This window comes from Salvelinus alpinus, chromosome 18, assembly GCF_045679555.1.
Source record: "Salvelinus alpinus chromosome 18, SLU_Salpinus.1, whole genome shotgun sequence".
In the NCBI taxonomy this organism is placed as follows: domain Eukaryota; kingdom Metazoa; phylum Chordata; class Actinopteri; order Salmoniformes; family Salmonidae; genus Salvelinus; species Salvelinus alpinus.
Window position 1 is genome coordinate 7,602,104 of NC_092103.1, and position 21,467 is coordinate 7,623,570.

At 44.6% G+C, this 21,467-nt stretch overlaps 2 protein-coding genes across 8 annotated transcripts in view; one reads left to right on the forward strand and one right to left on the reverse strand.

The window, feature by feature from the left end:
• Window positions 1–21,467, reverse strand: part of LOC139543630 (rab GTPase-activating protein 1) — a 138,200-nt gene that overhangs the window by 26,663 nt on the left and 90,070 nt on the right. For 6 of the 7 annotated variants that reach the window (XM_071349908.1, XM_071349907.1, XM_071349910.1 and 3 more), the window contains 6 exons: window positions 15,720–15,833; window positions 14,851–14,925; window positions 13,411–13,536; window positions 12,969–13,112; window positions 10,596–10,637; window positions 10,197–10,325 (listed from right to left, as the gene is read on the reverse strand). In XM_071349908.1, the coding sequence (XP_071206009.1) occupies window positions 10,197–10,325; window positions 10,596–10,637; window positions 12,969–13,112; window positions 13,411–13,536; window positions 14,851–14,925; window positions 15,720–15,833 (630 nt within the window). Of the gene's footprint in view, window positions 1–1,950; window positions 2,370–10,196; window positions 10,326–10,595; window positions 10,638–12,968; window positions 13,113–13,410; window positions 13,537–14,850; window positions 14,926–15,719; window positions 15,834–21,467 lie in introns of those variants that run through there. The other variant, XM_071349911.1, reaches the window with a different exon arrangement.
• Window positions 7,386–8,521, forward strand: LOC139543632 (histone H3.3A). Its single transcript, XM_071349915.1, has 2 exons — window positions 7,386–7,979; window positions 8,230–8,521. The coding sequence occupies exon 1, from the start codon at window positions 7,540–7,542 to the stop codon at window positions 7,948–7,950; it is 411 nt and encodes a 136-aa protein (XP_071206016.1). The 5' UTR covers window positions 7,386–7,539; the 3' UTR covers window positions 7,951–7,979; window positions 8,230–8,521.

Genomic DNA, 21,467 nt, shown 5'->3' on the forward strand with positions numbered 1-21,467 from the left:
ACAAAAATTACAGAGAGACAACATGAAAAACTACAAGTAATCTAGTAAAAACCATTGAATTCACAAGAGTATAACAATATCAAAAACAGCAAATTAAAAACATTGACAGGTCAGGGAATCAGCCTCAAAATCCTTCATCAGTGGTCACAAGACGCAGGCCTCCTTATTGTCCCTGGTATTTCTAAGCAAACACCTGACGGCAGGGCGTTCTCCTATAGAGCTAAATGTTTATGGAATGGTCTGCCTATCCATGTGAGAGACGCAGACTCGGTCTCGAACTTTAAGTCTTTACTGAAGACTCATCTCTTCAGTAGGTCCTATGATTGAGTGTAGAAAGGCACTGGAGCAACGAACCACCCTTGCTGTCTCTACCTGACTGGCTCCCCTCTCTCCACTGTGATTCTCTCCCTCTAACCCTATTACGGGGGCTGAGTCACTGGCTTACTGGGGCTCTTCCGTGCCGTCCCTAGGACGGGTGCGTCACTTGAGTGGGTTGAGTCACTGATGTGATCTTCCTGCCCGGGTTGGCGCCCCCCTTGCGTCCGTGCCGTGGAGGAGATCTTCGTGGGCTATACTCGGCCTTGCCTCAGGGTAGTAAGTTGGTGGTTGAATATACCCCTCTCGTGGTGTGGGGGCTGTGCTTTGGCAAAGTGGATGGGGTTATATCCTGCCTGGTTGGCCCTGTCCGGGGGTATCATATGTTATATCTGGAGTATTTCTCCTGTATTATCCGGTGTCCTGGTGAATTTAAGTATGCTTCCTCTAATTCTCTCTGTCTCTCTTTCGCTTGGAGGACCTGAGCCCTAGGACCATGCCTCAGAACTACCTGGCCTGATGACTCCTCGCTGTCCCCAGTCCACCTGGTCGTGCTGCTGCTCCAGATTCAACTGTTCTGCCTGCGGCTATGGAACCCTGACCTGTTCACCGAACGTGCTACCTTGTCCCGGACCTGCTGTTTTCAACTCTTTCTCTCTCTCTCTCTCTCTCCCACACCTGCTGTCTCTAACTCTGAATGATCGGCTATGAAAAGCCAACTGACATTTACTCCTGAGGTGCTGACCTGTTGCACCCTCTACAACAACTGTGCTTATTATTATTTGACCCTGCTGATCAACTATGAAGGTTTGAACATCTTGGCCATATACTCTTATAATCTCCACCCAGCACAGCCAGAAGAGGACTGGCCACCCCTCAGAGCCTGGTTCCTCTCTAGGTTTCTTCCTAGGTTTGTGCCTTTCTAGAGTTTTTCCTAGCCACTGTGCTTCTACATCTGTATTGCTTGCTGTTTGGTGTTTTAGGCTGGGTTTCTGTATAGCACTTTGTGACATCGACTGATGTAAGAAGGGCTTTATAAAGAACTTTGATTGATTGACTTAAGTTAGCCGTACATGGCTAGCTAGCAAGCAAAGGATAAGAAAGTTGCCAGCCAGTATGGCAATGAAACATTTAGAACGAATGACTGGGTCACGTCCATTGATACAGAACAAAAAGACTGAACGACTGGGTCGCGTCTCTGGCAACCAAACCGATAGAACGAACAGCCAGCCGGCTTGGGAAGCAACCATAGATTTGAGTCGGGGCTATATCTTGTGGAAGGATGAAATAGTATGAATAAATGTATCAAAATAAAGTGAATGAAAATATGTAAATAATTATTTGAATATGTTGGTAAGCGGTGTATAAAAGTGATAATGCCCTTGAAACTGTTTTTTGGAAGATATATTGACACAGTTTTCCGAACCCTCAACTTCGTCTCGGGCACACCCGTGACAATATTTCCTCCAAACACCGGCTTCTCTGGCATTATCACTTAAATAAACTGCTTACCAACGTAATTAGAGCAGTAAAAATAAAATGTTTTGTCATACCTGTGGTATAGAATCTCCTATACCACAGCTTTCAGACAATATATATATACACAGTACCAGTCAAAAGTTTGGACACACCTACTCATTCAAGGGTTTCTCTTTATTTTTACTATTTTCTACATTGTAGAATAATAGTGAAGACATCAACACTATGAAATAACACACCTACAATCATGTAGTAACAAAGACAAGTTAAATATTTTTTATTTTAGATTCTTCAAAGTAGCCACCCTTTGCCTTAATGACAGCTTTGCACACTTGACATTCTCTCAACCATCTTCACCTGGAATGCTTTTCCGAAAGTCTTGAAGGAGTTCCCACATATGCTGAGCACTTGCTGGCTGCTTTTCCTTCACTCTGCAGTCCAACTCATCCCAAACTATCTCAATTGAGTTGAAGACTGGTGATTGTGGAGGTCAGGTCATCTGATGCAGCACTCCATCACTCGCCTTCTTGGTCAAATTTCCCTTACACACCCTGGAGGTGTGTTGGGTCATTGTCCTGTTGAAAAACAAATGATAGACGTATCGCTGCAGAATGCTGTAGTAGCCATGCTGGTTAAGTGTGCCTTGAATTCTAAATAAATCACAGACAGTGTCACCCACAAAGCAACCCCACACCATATCACACTTCCTCCTCCATGCTTCACGGAGGGAACCACACATGTGGAGATAATCCGTTCACCTACTCTGCGTCTCACAAAGACATGGCGGTTGGAACCAAAAAATCTCACATTTGGACTCATCAGACCAAAGGACAGATTTCCACCGGTCTAATGTCCATTGCTCGTGTTTCGTGGCCAAAACAAGTCTCTTCATCTTATTGGTGTCCTTTAGTAGTGGTTTCTTTGCAGTAAATCGACCATGAAGGCCTGATTCACGCAGTCTCTGAACAATTGATGTTGAGATGTGTCTTTTACTTGAACTCTGTAAAGCATTTATTTGGGCTGCAATCTGAGGTGGTTAACTCTAATGAACTTATCCTCTGCAGCAGAAGTAACTCTGGGTCTTCCTTTCCTGTGGCGGTCTTCATGAGAGCCAGTTTCATCATCGCACTTGATGGTTTTTGTGACTGCACCTGAAGAAACGTTTAAAGTTCTTGAAATTGTCCGGATTGACTGACCTTCATGTCTTAAAGTAATGACGGACTGTCGTTTCTCTTCACTTATTTGAGCTGTTCTTACCATAATATGGACTCGGTCTTTTACCAAATAGGGCTATATTCTGTATACCACCCCTACCTTGTCACAACACAACTGATTGGCTCAAATGGATTAAGAAGGTAAGAAATTCCACAAATGAACTTTTAACAAGGCACACGTGTTAATTGAAATGTATTCCAGGTGACTACCTCATGAAGCTGGTTGAGAGAATGCCAAGAGTGTGCAAAGCTGTCATCAAGGCAAAGGGTAGCTACTTTGAAGAATCTAAAACATATTTAGATTTCTTTAACACTTTTTTGGTTACTACTTGATGTGTTATTTAATAGTTTTGATGTCTTCACTATTATTCTACTATGTAGAAAATAATACAAATTAAGAAAAACCCCTTGAATGAGTAGATGTGTCAAAACTTTTGTCTGGTACTGTATACCACGGCTTTCAGCCAATCAGCATTCAGAGCTCGAACCACCCAGTTTATAATTTGATCTTCATTATAACAAGCTAATAGGAGGACTGATGGTTTGGTTAGCTAAGCCAGCAAGTATGTTTGTTTGGTTACCAAGGCAACTACTGTAGCTATCTAGCTAGTAAACTTGCTAGCTACTTCAGTGGATGTTATCGCAATTCTACCGCATATTAATACATTTCTAGCGGCAAATTTGTGAAATTATTGCCGGGATAATCAAGTTAATGTTAAGCTGATGGATGAAACGTCCAGGAAGCATACTGTGTGACTGTGATTCAGCACTGTGCAAGGGATAATCAACTTGGCACTCTATGGGGAAAAAATGCAAGGTTAGCGCTATGCATAGCGCGCACACCTTCCACGGCGTGCATTATTTTCCATATAACGCATAGCCCCTCGTTGCTGATCCCTTACATAGTGCTGAATCACAGTCATACAGTACTGTAGGCTTCCTGGTCCTTCCATCCATCAGCTTAAAATGATCTTTATTGGAGTATATCAAATGCTCTATTACAACAAAGCCCCCATTTTAATAGAGGTAATCAATAACTTGCCAGTAGAAAGGAGAGACACGTTTGCATCCTGTTAGCTTCATACAGCCTTTCTTTAGCTAGTGAAGGAGACTAAATTGCTCTGAACTCTCTTACGGTTTAGGTGATTCTACTACAGTAGCCTGCCTCCCTTATCAACACACAAACCGAAGACAAAACAAGGCAAGAGCAAATATCAAACTACCACTTGCACTAATACAACCATGTGATTGTGTATAGTGTTTATAAACACAGTGTAATTGTGTACATTTTACAGTGACTATAGCCCACCGTTTATGCATTCTAATGGCCGACGCGCTTCTTGTGGTTATTTTTTTTTTCATGACAAACACTCAAAAGAATTTGCTGGTATCCATCTCTTTTAAATAATTGCAATGAAAACGTTAGTATTTTCCCGAGATTTAATTTAGGAATGTTGCACAGTGCAGCAATCACCTGTGTGAGGAGTTGTGAGTGCTTGCCACCCGACAGTTGACATTCAGCTGATAAACGACATAGGCCTAGCTCATGAACAGCTTCGGGAATTAGTCCAATTTTTAAACAATTATAGACTATATGCCTAGACTACTGAAAAGCATTATTACAATATTCAAGTGACTTGTGAAGGCTTAATAATGTTAATGTCTTGACAAGCAAGAATTGATGGGCTTCTCGCCTCGGCTGAGACGTGTCTGGTGCGAGTATCCAGGACATAGCCCTACTGAGGCGGGGCTCACTCGAGACGGAGGGAAGGCTTTGAACTTCTTGCCTCCGCTTGGAAACAGCTGGTTGATAACAAGTGTGACGCGTCAGACGTCGGGATGATTGTGAAGGGTTAAATAAATACAAGTATATCTTTTTTTGAAAATGTACTGGGCCAAGCGGCCATATGAAAGCTTGATTAACTGGCCCGGTGAGCTCGGCAGATGTTGCCTGGCCAGCGGTCATCCCTGAATGTGGAGTCTCTATCAGGTAGCTGCAGCCCGGAAGTATTAGGTGTGTCGAAAGGAGTAAGTGTATGGAAAGCGAATCAGCTAATTGGGCAGATTTGTTGCCAGATTTGGTTTGCGTGGCTGATTGGGCTGCACATGAGTCGATAAACCTGTGTTGTGCCGAAAATCTCCCCCCTGCCAGAACCCCCCCCCCCTACCTTCTAATTTCCATAATTTTGTGACTAGAGTTAAATACTTTCTGTGGCCCACATCAGTCAAATACTTTCTGTAGAACAAATGTCACGTCAGGATAGACAACCGAAATTAATAATTAATGTATGTGTGTTATATTAAACATAGAGGGAGTCAAATGTTGGCAAGCAATAAACATTTCAGAACAACTATAGCTGAATTATTATCCTTACACTTTCAAAAATGCTAGTCGAATAAGACATGAGAGAGACGACGAATTTTGGCAAAGAGATTTATTTATAGACTAATACAAAATTCAGTAGCGGATTTTGGTACGGGCGAAATGGGCAGCATCTTGCCGCCCCCGGGTGCGGACGCTGAAGGGGGGGTTCGCCCAGGGCGCCATACAAGTTAGAACCGCCACATACACTTGAAACAAATAGCCAAACCGAAAACTGCAGACAAAAATGCTTTCTGCTACTAAGATCAGTGAAATGTAGGCTAGACTGACAACGGAGTGAAGAGCAGAAATCTCAACTAGCAAACAAGTCGCAGCAATGAAATATGCGAAGGGGGGAATTCTGTCAGAGGGGACATTTTCGGCACACCGGCAACTGTTGTTTCGACGTGCCTGCTGACAACTGAGATGTAGCCGGAGGTAGCTCATTTTTCCCTCCCATGATTTTATTTCAAGTAGTATAGCAGCCAGCCAACACAATAACACTAATATTTCTAACCATATAGATGTCACCTTGATACAAACCGCCTACTCAATGGGGAGAGAACGAATGGCAACAACACCGGGACACAGTGCCTTTCGCTCCCGCTTGCTAAGCACAACTGTCCAGCAACAGCGTGGGAAGTATAGCTACCTAGTAGTCAATATCAGGGTGACAGTCAAAGTAATCAAACGCATACAACGCATTATGTAACAGTACACGCATCATGGTAGCTCAAATGTACGGTAGTCGCGTGGTAAGAAACGGAAGGAAAAAAACACAGCTCCATCAAAACCTATTCACCTCATTTTCGAACGTTGCAATGCGAATTCCGCTTTTCTTCCGTATTGCAGAGCGCCAGTGGCAAACTTGCCAGAGTAAATTATTTGAAAGAGTAAATTTAGAGTATAAAAGTCGAGCTATACCGACTAATTGGCTAGTTCTGTTGTGTCAGAGTTAAGGCCCGAGCCATCCACCAAGCCAACAACTATAATGATAAACGACACTCTACGTAACTATAAAACGTTGGTGAGCATCCACACTAGAGGAACATGTATCGTTCTACAGTCCTACACCTGATTAACGGATCGACGCATCCTATAAATGAATAAGGTGGTAACACGAGACCATTCATGAGGTCTCTAACGCACTGGTTCAGACCATTCAGTGCTTTCAGGGTGTGTTCATTGTCATAGTGACAACTGCAAACAATACTTCAATGTACATGTAGGCCTAATGAAAAATAATATAGTAACTTGTATTTAAATGTAGCAATTCAACAACAACCGCCGTTTAGCCTGTGCATATCTTACATTATATTATATCATATTGCCTCATTGCTCAAGTGATTTTCTAATGGTTTTAAATCCCTTCTTTTTCACTGTGACCATCTCTGTATGTCCTGTGCAACTATTTGCAATGCACCGGTAACAATGTTATCATAACCGGTCAAAAGCGATCACACCAATGCACTTTCTCTCCTCAACTTTCCCCGGCATTCATTTGCTATGCTGTAGGCCTGTTTAACATTCAGCAATTAGCAAGAGCAAGTCTGCTTCTTCCACCAAATAGGCTAGTAGGCCTAGAATAAAACACGATCAAAATAGATGTCCTATAGCTTTTGTAGCCTATAGCTTTTCCTGGTATTTCACAAGAAGAGGAATGGCCAACTGCGGAGAGGCTTGCGTAGCCTATAGCCTGTTGCGCACGGGAACAGCTGGAAGAGAGAGAGGCTAGTGACGTGTAGCCGAAGTAAGAACCTAAATATTAGCTAGATATTAGGCCATTCATTAGCTAAATATTAGGGCTATAGGCTAAATATTTACTTGTCAAAGTGCAAGAAAATAAGTTGAAGAGATAATGAAATGGCAGATCTGTGGTGCGTTCCTCCAGGCTAGCGCACTGTTGTCCCTGGGCACGCAAAGCTCCGCTATTGATTAGGCCTGCATTTTTAGACAAGGACATTATTATGCGTTTTGCTGGTGTTTGTGGGCAGGTCTACAAATTAGACGTCAAGAAAAGTATAAATACAAATACCATTTCTTGTTCAAAATTCTACGGAACTGTAAAAGGAACGGTGTATCTGGCATCTAAGAACATTGTAGTAGTTGTTTTGTTCTCAGTTAAGGTTTTAACAAGCCAAATACACTAGATAAGTCTACAAGTGAGCTATGGCACGTACCAAACAGACCGCCCGTAAATCCACTGGTGGAAAAGCACCCAGGAAACAACTGGCCACAAAGGCTGCAAGGAAAAGTGCGCCATCTACTGGCGGTGTGAAGAAACCTCACCGATACAGGCCGGGCACAGTGGCTCTGAGAGAAATTCGTCGGTACCAGAAATCCACTGAGCTGCTGATCAGGAAGCTGCCTTTTCAGCGGCTGGTCCGTGAGATTGCCCAGGACTTCAAGACAGACCTCCGCTTCCAGAGTGCTGCCATTGGTGCTCTGCAGGAAGCCAGTGAGGCATACCTTGTTGGCCTGTTTGAGGACACCAACCTGTGTGCCATCCATGCCAAGAGGGTCACCATCATGCCCAAAGACATCCAGCTGGCCAGGCGAATCCGAGGCGAGCGTGCATAATATGAACACTTTGAACTCTTCGAGGGAAGGTGGGTGGGGTGCTCAACCATAAATTACTATGCTGGACAAAAATGTTCAAATGCAACAATTTCATTGCTTTTACTGAGTTCATAAGGCAATCAGTCAATTTAAATACATTAATTAATCCCTAATCTATAGATTTCATATGACTGGGTACAATGGTTGGTCACAAATACCTTAGAATGGGACTCAGGATCTCATCAGTTTTGAGCATTCAAATTGCCATTGATAAAATGCAATTGTTTCCATTGTCTGTAGCTTATGCCTGCCCATACATAACCCCACCATGGGGCACTCTGTTCACAACACGGACATCAGCAATGGTTGTGAGGCCGGTTGGACGTGCTACCAAATTCTCTTAAACAATGTTGGATGCGGCTTATCGTAGAGAAATTAACATTCAATTCTCTGGCAATAGCTCTGGTGGACATTCCTGCAGTCAGAATGCCAATTTCATGCTCGCCCAACTTGCGACATCTGGCATTGACAACTAAGCATTTTAGATTGGCCTTTGTCCCCAGCACAAGGTGCCCTCATGCTGTTTAATCAGCTTCTTGATATGCCACACCTGTCAGGTGCATGGATTACCTTGGAAAATGAGAAATGCTCACTAATGGGGATGGTCCCGTGTGGCTCAGTTGGTAGAGCATGGCGCTTGCAACGCCAGGGTTGTGGGTTCATTCCCCACGGGGGGACCAGGATGAATATGTATGAACTTTCCAAATTGTAAGTCGCTCTGGATAAGAGCGTCTGCTAAATGACTTAAATGTAAATGTAAATTATACCTGGGCTACAACAACACAGTGCAATGAGGAATGTATTATTGCTATCAAGTGAATACACAATTATTGCCCATAGGCTGTAAACTGCAGTAATGTAGGCTAATTTGAATAACCGCTCACATGTCCTGTTTTGTTTCATGCTGAAACAACGGGTTTTGAGAGGCCAATAGTGGAGAGGCCAGGTACATAATTGCAAAACAGACCAATGAAGACAGACAGGATCGAGATATAGCCTAAATTAGAAGGTTATGCATATTAGCCCATATGCTCAATGTTAGGCTTAATACTGCAGTGAATATATCCAGTCAATTTACGCAGCAAAAAAATGAAACAGTTGATCAGATAACGAAATCATAGGCAGTTTACACTGTGCTCTCCTGAGGCTGCGCTGAGTGGGCTTCCTCCTAGTCCCCGGGTACGCAGCTCGAAAAGTGATTGATTACGTTTTTTCGGGACAACAAATGTATCCTACCTAGGCTTCAACAACACAATGTAATGAAGAATGTAATTACTGTTTTCAAGTGAGTACAAAACTCTTTTCCAGGCTGAAAACTGAAGAGTGTAACCACTCAAAAGCCTGTGCATATTCATTTAGAAATAACTGCATCTGATTTGGCAACCATTTGGATCAGTTATGCTTTTTTTCTCGGCAGTTTAGCCTAAAAGGTCAAGGCACATTAGCAGGATAGTAATATGGTGTATTTTGTCATGATGTATCAGTTAACAGAAAGATGCTTATGCAGGGATTTGTAGTGGCGCGCATATGAATTATGATAATGCGCGAGAGTTCATAGAGGAAGTTGTATGCAGTTTCTGCGTTTGGCTTCAGTGTTTTGAAAGCGTTCGGAAATGAGGTGGATAGCAGAGCGCCTTCGACATACCCACTCCTTCTCACACATCTACTCGCTCATTTTTAAGTCGCCATATTGGCATGCAGCTACCCCCTTCTAGTCTCTTTAGCTTATCCACTCGCAGTACTCCATGTCATGTGTCAGACAAAAACCGCCACCTGCTGGAGAAGACAGATTTTGAGCAGAGTTATCCCTCTCGAGTTTTCACTCTTCCTCTCTGTTGTGACTCACAAATTTCAGTTAATTACCATAGCTCCCGCCTTGGGCCAATCCAGTGTAATTTTGTAAATGGCGGATATCTATGGCAAGACGCATCATTCACCCAAGTTTCGTCAAAATCGGGGCAAGTGCTGTCTGAGAATCCGTGTGGGATTAACGGACGGACGGTACGGACAACAACCTATCCAAAGCCCCCCCCCCCCCCGATTTCTTCATGGGGGACAATTAAGTGACTGAATTAACCATGGTAAATTCAAACTAAGGAGAAAGCGTCATGGTGGAGTTAGCCAGGGTAGGTTCAAAACGGCGGCAGTAGTGTCCATGGACAGTCAGTTTGGATACGCAGGATTTTAGGCAGTGAATAATGCAGTACCTTCATGCTGCAGGCCAGCTCCATAAGTTTCTTAGCGTTCTCCTCTGAGCGGTAGCGTTTGGGAACCGGGACTCGGAAGAACTTGAGCGCCCCCTCAAAGTCAGTCGCCAGCAGGTCTTCTCTCGAGGTCTGGAAGAGGAGAGGAGGGACACGATGAGACAGAGAGAGACTTTTCTAGCCAAGAACCCCCTCACAGGAAAACCCTCTATAACATCACTGCTGCCAAGAGCACAGTAGGAACGTTTGTGAGAAGAACGGTGTGTGTGTGTGTGTGTGATTAGAATGAAATGGAAGCCTTGGCTCCATGTCTAAGCTTGCGGTGCGCCACTGTGGTAACACGGCCTCGTGACTTGCGGTTTGTGTGCGTGTGTGTATGTTTCCACAGAGGCAGCAACTCACCTTCAGGAGAGCCAGAGCCACATTGAAGATCACACTGATGCCCTGAGCGAGACAGAAGAGACAATAAAGACTGAGTTATTGAACAGAGTAGAGGTAAGCGGGGAGAGGAAAGGCACGTGGGAGACTAGAAAGAAACAGAGGGAGAGGGTTGGTAGAGAGACAGAAAGCAGAGGAAGGTGAGAGTAGAAAGATAGTGGGAGAGGGTTAGGGGTAGACAGAGAAAGGGGGATTGAGTCCAGAAAGAGAGAAAGGAAGTGGGGGTAGAAAGACAGAATTAGAAGGGTAAATGGAGGAAGAGGGCCAGATGGGGCAAGTACAGTACAATACCTCACAGAGGAGCAGGTCTATGTGGAACATGTAGGGTTAGAACGAGGGGTTAGGGAGAGGGGTGAGGGTTAGAGGTTAGGTAGAGGGGTCAGGGATAGGGAGAGGGTTGAGGGAGAGAGGTAGGGATGAGGTTTGAGGGAGAGAGGTGAGGGTTAGAGAGAGATGTGGGGGTTAGGGAGGGGGGTGGGGGATAAGGGTTAGGGAGGGGGGTGGGGGTAAGGGGTTTGGGAGAGAGGTGAGGGGTTAGGGAGAGAGGTGAGAGTTAAGGATTAGGGTTAAGGAGAGAGGTTAGGGAGGTGGGTGGGTGAGGGTTAGGGAAGGGGGTGAGGGTTTATATTTGTATTTATTATGGATCCCCATTAGTTCCTGCCAAGGCAGCAGCTATTCTTCCTGGATCCAGCAAAATGAAGGCAGGTTATACAATTTAAAAACGTAACAACACATTCACAACACACTGTGTGCCCTCAGGCCCCTACTCCACCACTACCACATATCTACAGTACTAAATCCATGTGTATGTGTGTGTATAGTGCGCATGTTATCGTGGGTGTGTGTGTCTGTGCCTTTGTGTTGCTTCACAGTCCCCACTGTTCCATATGGTGTATTTTGATCTGTTCTTCCATTAAAGAACACCATCTGTGTTCTGTTAGAACAGGTAACTCTTTATCCACAATATAGCAGGGGGTGTAAAGCCATAACACATACGTTTTTCCAGCGGCAGACTATGATTAACAATGTCAAAAGCCACACTGAAGTCTAACAAAGCAGCCCCCACAATCTTTTCATCATCAATTTCTCTCAGCCAATCATCAGTCATTTGTGTAAGTGCTGTGCTTGTTGAGTGTTCTTCCCTATAAGCGTGTTGAAAGTCTGTCGTCAACTTGTTTACTGTAAAATAGCATTGTATCTGGTCAAACACAATTCTTTCCAAAAGTTTACCGCGGGTTGGTAACAGGCTGATTGGTCAGCTATTTGAGCCAGTAAAGGGGGCTTTACTTTTCTTGTGTAGCGGAATGACTTTTCCTTCCCTCCAGGTCTGAGGGCACATACTTTCTAGTAGGCTTAAATTGAAGATGTGGCAATATCATCCCTATTACCCTCAGTAATTTTCCATCCAAGTTGTCAGACCCCGGTGGCTTGTCATTGATAGACAACAATCATTTTGTGTGTTAGGGAGGTGGTTGAGGGTTATGGAGGGGGGTTAGGGAGAGAGGTGAGTGTTAGGGAGATGGGTGAGGGTATAGGGAGATGGGTGAGGGTTAGGGAGATGGATGAGGGTTAGGGAGATGGGTGAGGGTTAGGGAGAGGGGTGAGGGTTAGGGAGAGGGGTGCGGGTGCGGGTTAGGGAGATGGGTGAGGGAGATGGGTGAGAGTTAGGGAGAGGGGTGAGAGTTAGGGAGAGGGGTGAGAGTTAGGGAGATGGGTGAGAGTTAGGGAGATGGGTGAGAGTTAGGGAGATGGGTGAGAGTTAGGGAGATGGGTGAGAGTTAGGGAGAGGGGTGAGAGTTAGGGAGATGGGTGAGGGTTAGGGAGAGGGGTGAGAGTTAGGGAGAGGGGTGAGAGTTAGGGAGAGGGGTGAGAGTTAGGGAGAGGGGTGAGAGTTAGGGAGAGGGGTGAGAGTTAGGGAGAGGGGTGAGAGTTAGGGAGAGGGGTGAGAGTTAGGGAGAGGGGTGAGAGTTAGGGAGAGGGGTGAGGGTTAGAGATAGGGGTGAGAGTTAGGGAGATGGGTGAGAGTTAGGGAGATGGGTGAGGGTTAGGGAGATGGGTGAGGGTTAGGGAGAGGGTTAGGGAGAGGGGCGAGGGTTAGGGAGATGGGTGAGGGTTAGGGAGAGGGTTAGGGAGAGGGTTAGGGAGAGGGTTAGGGAGAGGGGCGAGGGTTAGGGAGAGGGTTAGGGAGAGGGGCGAGGGTTAGGGAGAGGGACGAGGGTTAGGGAGAGGGGCGAGGGCTGAGGGTTATGGATGGAGGTTAGGGAGGGAGGCGAGGGAGGGGGGTGAGGGTTAGGGAGAGAGTTGAGTGTATCGGGCTAGAGGGAGATAGACAGATACCTCACAGAGAAGCAGGTCTATGATGTGGAACACCATGTAGAGGGGGAACTTGGCTGTGAAGAGCGTGAGGAACCACTGAGAGGCGTACATATGAGCCTCCAGACCCACGTTCAGGAAGTGGTTATACAAGTCCGGGATGTACTCCTAGTAGAGACAGAGAAAGAAACTGTTACCCGAAAGTAAGCATCAACAGCAGAAGTGTACTCCTGATACACAGAGAGACAGCAGAACAATTACTACAGTAACAGTAGGTAGAGAAACACATAGAGAGTATCACACATTTGTTACATTTCAGTCACTTATCCAGAGCGACTTACAGTATTAAGTGGATAAATGTTTCACTTTAGCCCGTACTGGTCCCCCCGTGGGAATCGAACCCACAACTCGCCATTCTCCACCAACTGAGCAACACGGGACCAGCACGCACGCACATCATCTCTACCTGCATGAGTCGCTCCAGCTGGAAGAACTTGCAGTGTAGATCCTCAAAGTTCTGCTTGAAGAGCTCCCTGAGTCCATAGTCAAACATGATCTTGACCAGGACACTAAAGGCCTGCTCCTCAGGCATCTAGACAGGGGTACAGAGAGAGAGAGTGTACATACAGTAGGTACATCAGAAATCACAAGCACACACTGTACGGGACCCACTGGTTGATGCTTATTTATAAAACCCTCTTAGGCCTCACTCCCCCCTATTTTGGGTTCCCGAGTGGCGCAGCGGTCTAACGCACTGCATCTCAGTGCTAGAGGCGTCACTACAGACCCTGGTTCGATTCCTGGCTGTATCACAACTGGCCGTCATTGTAAATAAGAATTTGTTCTTAACTGACTTGCCTAGTTTTAAAAAAGTTGTAAAAATCTGAGATACCTACAGTACGTACTGTAGCCCTCATCCTCCACATACAAAACCCGTTCTGCCAGTCACATTCTGTTAAAGGTCCCCAAAGCACACACCTCCCTGGGTCGCTCGTCTTTTCAGTTCGCTGCAGCTAGCGACTGGAACGAGCTGCGACAAACACTCAAACTGGACAGTTTTATCTCAATCTCTTCATTCAAAGACTCAATCATGGACACTCTTACTGACAGTTGTGGCTGCTTCGCGTGATGTATTGTTGTCTCTACCATCTTGCTGCTGTTGTCTGTGCCCAATAATGTGTGTACCCTGTGCTGTTGCCATGTTGTTGTCATGTGTTGCTACCATGCTGTGTTGCTGCCATGTTGTTGTCATGTGTTGCTACCATGCTGTGTTGCTGCCTTGGAATGTTGTCGTCTTAGGTCTCTCTTTATGTATTGTAGTGATGTCTGTTTTTTGTTCTTAACTAACTTGCCTAGTTAAATAAAGGTTAAATAAAATAAACACTGGTCTGGGACATATCTGCATCAATGTTTACTGTCCTACACATCTATCTAATTGGAACAGTACTAAAACAATGCATCCGATCTGATTTCATAGATCAAAAACCTTTCGTTTAGGTTCAAAAGGAGAGGCATCTCTTGATGTCTGACTTGTTCACCATAGGCAATCTAGGTACTAAGCCTGAAAGTTAATGTATCCCTGAAATAATAACAGAACAGTGCAGTTCACTGTCTATCCACTAGGTGTCAGTGTTTTAAATCAGAGAGAGGAGAGAGCTCTGGCACTGTGATGGCTGAGAGGTAGATGAGACATCTGCCCTGAACCTCCTCCAGCCTAGAGCACTCCATCACAGAACTGAGCCCGTGAGGAGAGAGGGAAGGAGAGAGAGAGAGAGAGGGAAGGAGAGAGAGGGAAGGAGAGAGAGAGAGAGAGAGAGAGAGAGAGAACGAGAGAGAACGAGAGAACGAGAGACAGACAGCGTGTCTAGATCAGCTCCCAGCTCTGCTGTTGTCATATGTAACTCACGTGCAGCAGCAGCACAGCAGCCAGGAAAGACTGCCCCTGGCAGTAGCCAATCTCCTCATCATACACTGAGTAGGCCTGGGGAGGAGAGAGGAACAAACGCGCAACGTTAGAGACAGGACCAGAGACGAGATGTTACTGCTATTGTAAAGTACATTCTCTGTATTACAATAAAACAATAATAACATGGTCATTTATCAGTTGCTTTTATCCAAAGCCACACGTCGTACAGAACTGTCAACATTGACAGTGACACATTAAGATGCAGAAATAAAAACCCAGTGAGCCATTGGATCCACTACAACTCTCCGGAGAATTACCATTGGTCGTAACGGATGACATAATAAACTCCCTGAACTCTGAATGGAGATCGAGAGAGAGAGGGAGGTCTGAGCAGTAGCCTTCTAAGCTACTCTGTAAACCCTGTTATAATGATGAGCTGTCTGGCTGAAACAGTCAATGCTGAAACGCAGCGGTACAACGGATATGGATCAAACGTACAGGGAGAGCACACACACACACACACACACACACACACACACACACACACACTTTCTAACTTTGTTAGCCCCATTGACCCACTTCCGTAATTAGTATCCGAATCAAAAACCTAACTTTCCCCGTCAATAATAATACAGTCTCGATGGCGGAGTGCTTACTGCTCAGCCAAGCATTGGCGGTAGCTACAGGTTTTTTTGGCTCCAGTTTCAGTTTTTCTTCGCTTCTTATTCCAACCAATCTTTGAGCAGTCGCGGGACCGTCCCTCCTAGTAATGTGTTGTAATGCAATTTTTACGATTCTGAAGCGCGACCATTTTCCCCTTGGGGATAATTCATCTGTCTTCTTCTCCTACTGCCCCCTCCTCTCCTCACCTTGCAGATCTTGTAGAGTGAGTCTTGGCCGTCTCCTCCAGTGTCCTTGAAATAGTCGTGAGCTGGGAAAGTCCGGTTAATGTCTCTGGTGATGGCACTGTCCTGGGGAGACTCCTGGGAGGGTCAGACAAGAGAAAAGAGAGAAAAAGAGGGAACGAGAGAAAGGAAACGGTCAGTGAAGTCCATAAAGTTACATTTAAATTGGCTGTTCCCCTGGAGTTAGAACTTCCCCAATTAGCCACTGACTCTGTACATAAAGTCCAGTAAGCACCTAAGGAATCCAACCAGCTGAAGAGTAAGGAAGCAAACGGTACAAAATCCTCCACATCACAATACCAGACCAGTCAACAGACCTTTCTGCTCTGGCTCCACCAGGGGACAGTGTTCTATGGTAAATGCAGCCTCTCAGTCAGTCTCTCTGGGAGAAGAGAGGGGGGATGGGAGGGGAGAGGAAAGGCCACTGAACACAGCATACAGTGGGGCCCGGAATAATTGGATCCCTTGATAAAGATGAGCAAAAAAATCCTATAAAATAAATAACAAATACTGTGCTAAATTGAATGCAAAAAACAAAAAAAAGCAAATATATTTTATACTAATACAATTGCTCAGAGAAAGAGATAATGCTTTTAACAAAAAATTGTAAAAAATCTTTTAAAAAATAACGATCAAAATAATAGGATTCCCTATTTTAAATCAATGTTCCAGCACCCCCCTTTGACAAGATAACGCCACTGAGCCTTTTTCTCAAATGTTTTATTAGATTGGAGAACACATTGGGATGGATCTTAGACCATTCCTCCATACAGAATCTTTCCAGATCCTTCATTTCCTTCGCCTGCTCTTACGGACTGCCCTCTTCAATTCAAACCACAGGTTTTCAAATGGGGTTCAAGTCTGGAAACTTGATTTTGTTGTCAATTAACCATTTCTTTGTAGATTTCTGATGTGTGCTTGGGGTTGTCTTTGTTAAGAGGTACCTTGAGAAGGAATCACAAAGTACCTAATATGTATTCTGTACCATTGACTGGCACGCTCAGCCTGTCTCTCGGGGTCTCTCCAGTGACTAACGTGTTGTCTCGAGGACAGTGCATTGTTTTTTGTGCAGGCAGGCTTGGCTGCCGCAGTGGCACAAAGAGCTAAATAACTTTTAGAACAGTGTTGCTTCCGGACAAATCTATTTACAGAGGAAAAGTGAATGCAAATAACTTTAATGACAGTATGTTTGATAGAAATACTATGATGTGAAGAAAAAAAAGAGATTAAATGACACAGACGGGTGTGAATGGATCCCATCAGCTCAGCTCCGGTTACCAGCCGCCCTCCATGTTATTGTGCTCACCTTACAGCAGTCCTTCAAAAATAGTGGGGGGCTCGGAGTGATGCCAGTGTGACCCCGGGGAACATGCTTTTTTTTGCCGCAGGGAGTAGTTTTTTTTGCACCGAACAAGAGCACACAGCACAGAGCAGGAGATATGAAGTGCAGATAACAAACCCTTAAGAGACACCATGGAAAAATATTTAACAGGGATGAAAAGAAAGAGACGGAGAGAGACGGAGATAATGAGACAAACGTAAGTCTCCCGAAAGCTAAGACGAGGAAATATGACGAAGCGTATGTAGCGCTTGGCTTCACTGTGACTACGGTGGGAGACGAGGAAAGACCGGTATGTTTACTGTGTCTAAAAATGTTGGCAGCGGACAGCATGAAGCCAAATAAATGAAGGCGTCACTTAAAGACATTACACCCCAATCATGCTGATAAGTCGCTTGAGTTTTTTCAGCAAAAACGTGCCGAATATTGCCAACAATCGTCCCGCTTTGTGAATGCTACTTCAGTAAACCAGCGAGCACTGTTAGCATCATATAAGGTGGCGTACCAAATTGCTCAGTGCAAAAAACCCCACTCCATAGCAGAGGAGCTGATACTGCCTGCAGCATTAGATATGGTCTCTGTCATGCTGGATGACGCAAGTGCTGCAAAAATAAAAACTATCCCTCCGTCCAATGACACTGTCGCCAGACGTATAAATGACATTGCTAACGATCTTCAAGAACAGCTGGTAGATAAACTCAAAGACAAAACGTTTTGCCTTCCAGTTCGATGAAGCAACTGGCAGCAAAAAAGACTGTTTGTTTATCGCTTATGTACGTTTTGACATGACAAACTCCCTGTGTGAGGATCTACTTTTTTGTAAATATGTCAGAGTCAGAGCCACAGCTGAAGAGCTATTCAAAATGCTGGACTGCTTCCTGACTGAGAATGGGCTAAAGTGGGAGAACTGCATTGGTGTTTGCAGTGATGGTGCACAGACCATGGCAGGGATGAGAAAAGGACTTTGGGCACTCAAGAAGGCCTCACCTAATGCTGAGTGGACACACTGTGTTATACACAGAGGAGCACTGGCATCAAGGCACCTTTCCTCTGAATTAAGTGAGGTTATGACTGACATTGTAGGTGTAGTCAATTTTATAAAGACCACTAAAAACAAGAGTCTTCTCTGCTATCTGTGAGGAGATGGGAGCTGAACATCAAGCTGTGCTGTTTCACAGTGAAGCAAGGTGGCTGTCACGAGGAAAAGTCTTGTCCCGAGTTTTTGAGCTCAGAGAGCAGATAAGAATGTTTTCGGAGCAGGAGCACAAGTATGACCTCGCAGAAAAATGTTGTGATGAGAACTTCCTGGCAAAACTGGCCTACCTGAGTGACATATTTGGAAAGCTAAATGAACTAAATCTACAGCTTCAAGGGAAAGATAAACACCTCCCTCAGGTCACAGACAAGATCGGCTCTTTCACTCCAAAGCTTGCAATGTGGGGCAGGCGACTTGATGAAGGAAATACTGATTCATTCGAGAACCTGCATGAATTTGTTGACACTACTGACTATGATGCCACCTCAGTGATTCCATATATTAAGGAGCATATTTCATCACTGATGGGATTCTTTAAAAAGTACTTCCCTGAAAACAGTTCCCAATATGACTGGGTGAGAGATCCTTTCAATGCACCAGCTCCAACTGGTTTCAGCTCTGCAGAGGAGGACCAGTTCATTGATATGACGTCTGACTCCACATTGAGCCTGAGGTTCACATCACAGACACTGAGTGAATTCTGGCTGAGTGTAGAGAGGCAGTATCCACTCTTAGGGCAGAGGGCCATGGGCATTCTTCTTCCTTTTGCAACATCTTATCTTTGTGAGACTGGCTTCTCTGCTGTTGCTGCACTGAAGACCAAGTACAGGTCCCAGCTAAACATTGAGCAGGAGCTGAGAGTTGCAGTATCATGCTTCAAACCCCGCTTCGAAAAGCTGTGCTCTGCAAAACGTGCTCATTGTAGCCGTTAATCTTGACTTCCTCATTTTGATTGTAAAAAATCAGCACAAATTGTTTTATTCATTTTTGTTTTATAGGTCAACGTGTTTCATATATTGTGCTCCTGAGTTAATGTTGCTGATCAATTTGAATTTATTATTATTTATTGATTATATTTAATTACATTTTTCAGTATCAAATTGTCAAAAAAAAAATACAGTTTAAATAAGGGTTGAATTTGTTTGTTTTTTCAAGCAAATTGATGCACTTTAAGTCTTTTCTGTTACAGACTAAAAAACAATGTTAATAAAGTTATTCTTCGTTGTAAGTTGATCTATATTTCTTTCTTTTTTCTTTTCTTTAATGTTAATAAGGATACAATGTTATGCAGAGGTGTACTTATAACAATTTTATAGACAAATGATACTATTTACAGTCGCGGCGGAGAGTTGTGGGGCGCGAAATGTTTACTTCTTCCTAGGGGGGGGGGCGTAACAGAAAATAATTGAGAAGCACTGCCTTACAGTAACACATGTAGTACACGTCAGATGGCAACCGGGCTTATTACGACAGCCAGAGTGGAACCCAGGCGGTATTGACATGTTTCCCCCCAGGGATCCCTATTCTGACGCGGCGCCACACGGAATGGAATTACTGTATTTACAGTACACACACGTATGGGCACACAAACGGACAGACAGACAGACAACTCTGCAGCGCCCTTTTCAAATATTAATTACCCCCGGGTTCCATTATTGATGCTCTGTTTATCTGGAACAGAACAGCATTTAAATAATGCACATATTCCACACACAGCTACACAGTCTCAGTCAGTCACTGAGCTGAGCCAGTCAGCCAGTGATTTAGGGGCAGATTCAGCGCTAGATATCTGGACCAATATGGCGGACAGTATTTACACAGTAACGGTGAGAGTCACTGGCTGACTGACTGGCTCAGCACCGGCACAGAGGAAATGATTCAGCACTAGCTACAGTACCAGGTAGTAGTTACCAGCACCATTATTACGGCTGGATGTCAGGTCACCAACAGACCAATTTTAGTTATCGTCCTGAAGTGTGGCAGTGTGCGCCCTCGTTTACTCCTCTTCAAGGATTTAAACGCATCTGTATAAGAAATGTGGTACACTTTTCTAGCATGAGAGCTACTTTTAAATGATGAAAAATGTCGTGAGCTACTGTTTCTTTAACCTTTCAAATGTATTTTCCCAAATTCTGTTTTCTTGATCATTTTTCCCCGTTTTTATGTTTTACTATCGAATTACAATTATTCATAGAGAAACAATGACATTTGATGTTCTGAGTCCATGTCAATGCTGAAATCACATCAGAAGACCATTTGTTTTAGGACATTTTGTTGTTGTTGGTCTAGCTAGTCATCGCAGACATAGCCCTAGGAAGTAGGGCTGCTGATAAATATCTATATATTTTTTTATATATCATCTCCCCCCCCCCCCTCATAAAATCAGCGAATTATGCCTTTATTACTCATGTACACCAACTTTGCAACAACTGGACCCAACCCACCAACTCCCTCTCTCCTTCCATCCTAATCTCCATCAAGCTTTCTGTTCCTACTTCCAAAGAGGAAGACTGAAACCAAAAGAAAGCAAGCAGGAGAAGAATGGACGGAAGAAAAGAAGAATAAACAAAGACCTAAGTGGTGGACGGACTTCTCCTCTCCTTCCAGCCATTGCGCCACACCCTAGGGGTAGTAGGGGGTGGCTAACATCAATGCCTATGTCCCAAATGGCACCCTATTCCCTATATAGGGCACTACTTTTGACCAGAGCCCTATGGGGTCAAAAGGAGTGCACTATATAAGGATATAGGGATGTAGCGCTGGACTGAGGCCTGTGAGCCATTGGTCTCCATCACCGATAAGGATCCATGTTTATGTTCGGGAGGGTTATCTCTGGCTCTGAGACACTTTAAAAAGCTCAGTGACATAACACCAATTAGCCTCTGTCCATCTAGAGCCTTCGCGTGAGTGGGGAGAGAAAAAAACACGTTGTTAGTGATGGAGCGAGACGGTGTGTGTGTCTGTGTGTGTGTGTGTGACTTCTGCAGGAAGCACTTTAACCTGTTCCTCCATTGTTTACAGCTCAGGTTTATTCTGACCCAACACAATGGCTGAAATGGCTTTTTTTTTTTTTTTTTTTTTTTTACTTAGGGCTGATTATGAGACCTGGAGTGGGGCGATGAAAGCCCTACTCCAGGAAGTATGGTGGGAGGGAGAGAAAGAGGAGGGGAGGAGGAAGGGTGGTAGAGAGAGAGGGCTCTCCTCCGTCTCCTACTCAGGCCCTGTGTGGCGGAGCAACCTGCCCTCCCTCAGACAGCCACCCTCAGCCCTGAATACAGAGCCAGGCTGGGCAGAGGTGTCTGTGTGTGTATAGGGTGTGGTACTGTTCCTTTCCTCT

Excerpts from the sequence above, each read along its gene's own strand:
- LOC139543632 (XM_071349915.1), top strand. The coding sequence starts at position 7,540 with ATGGCACGTACCAAACAGACCGCCCGTAAATCCACTGGTGGAAAAGCA.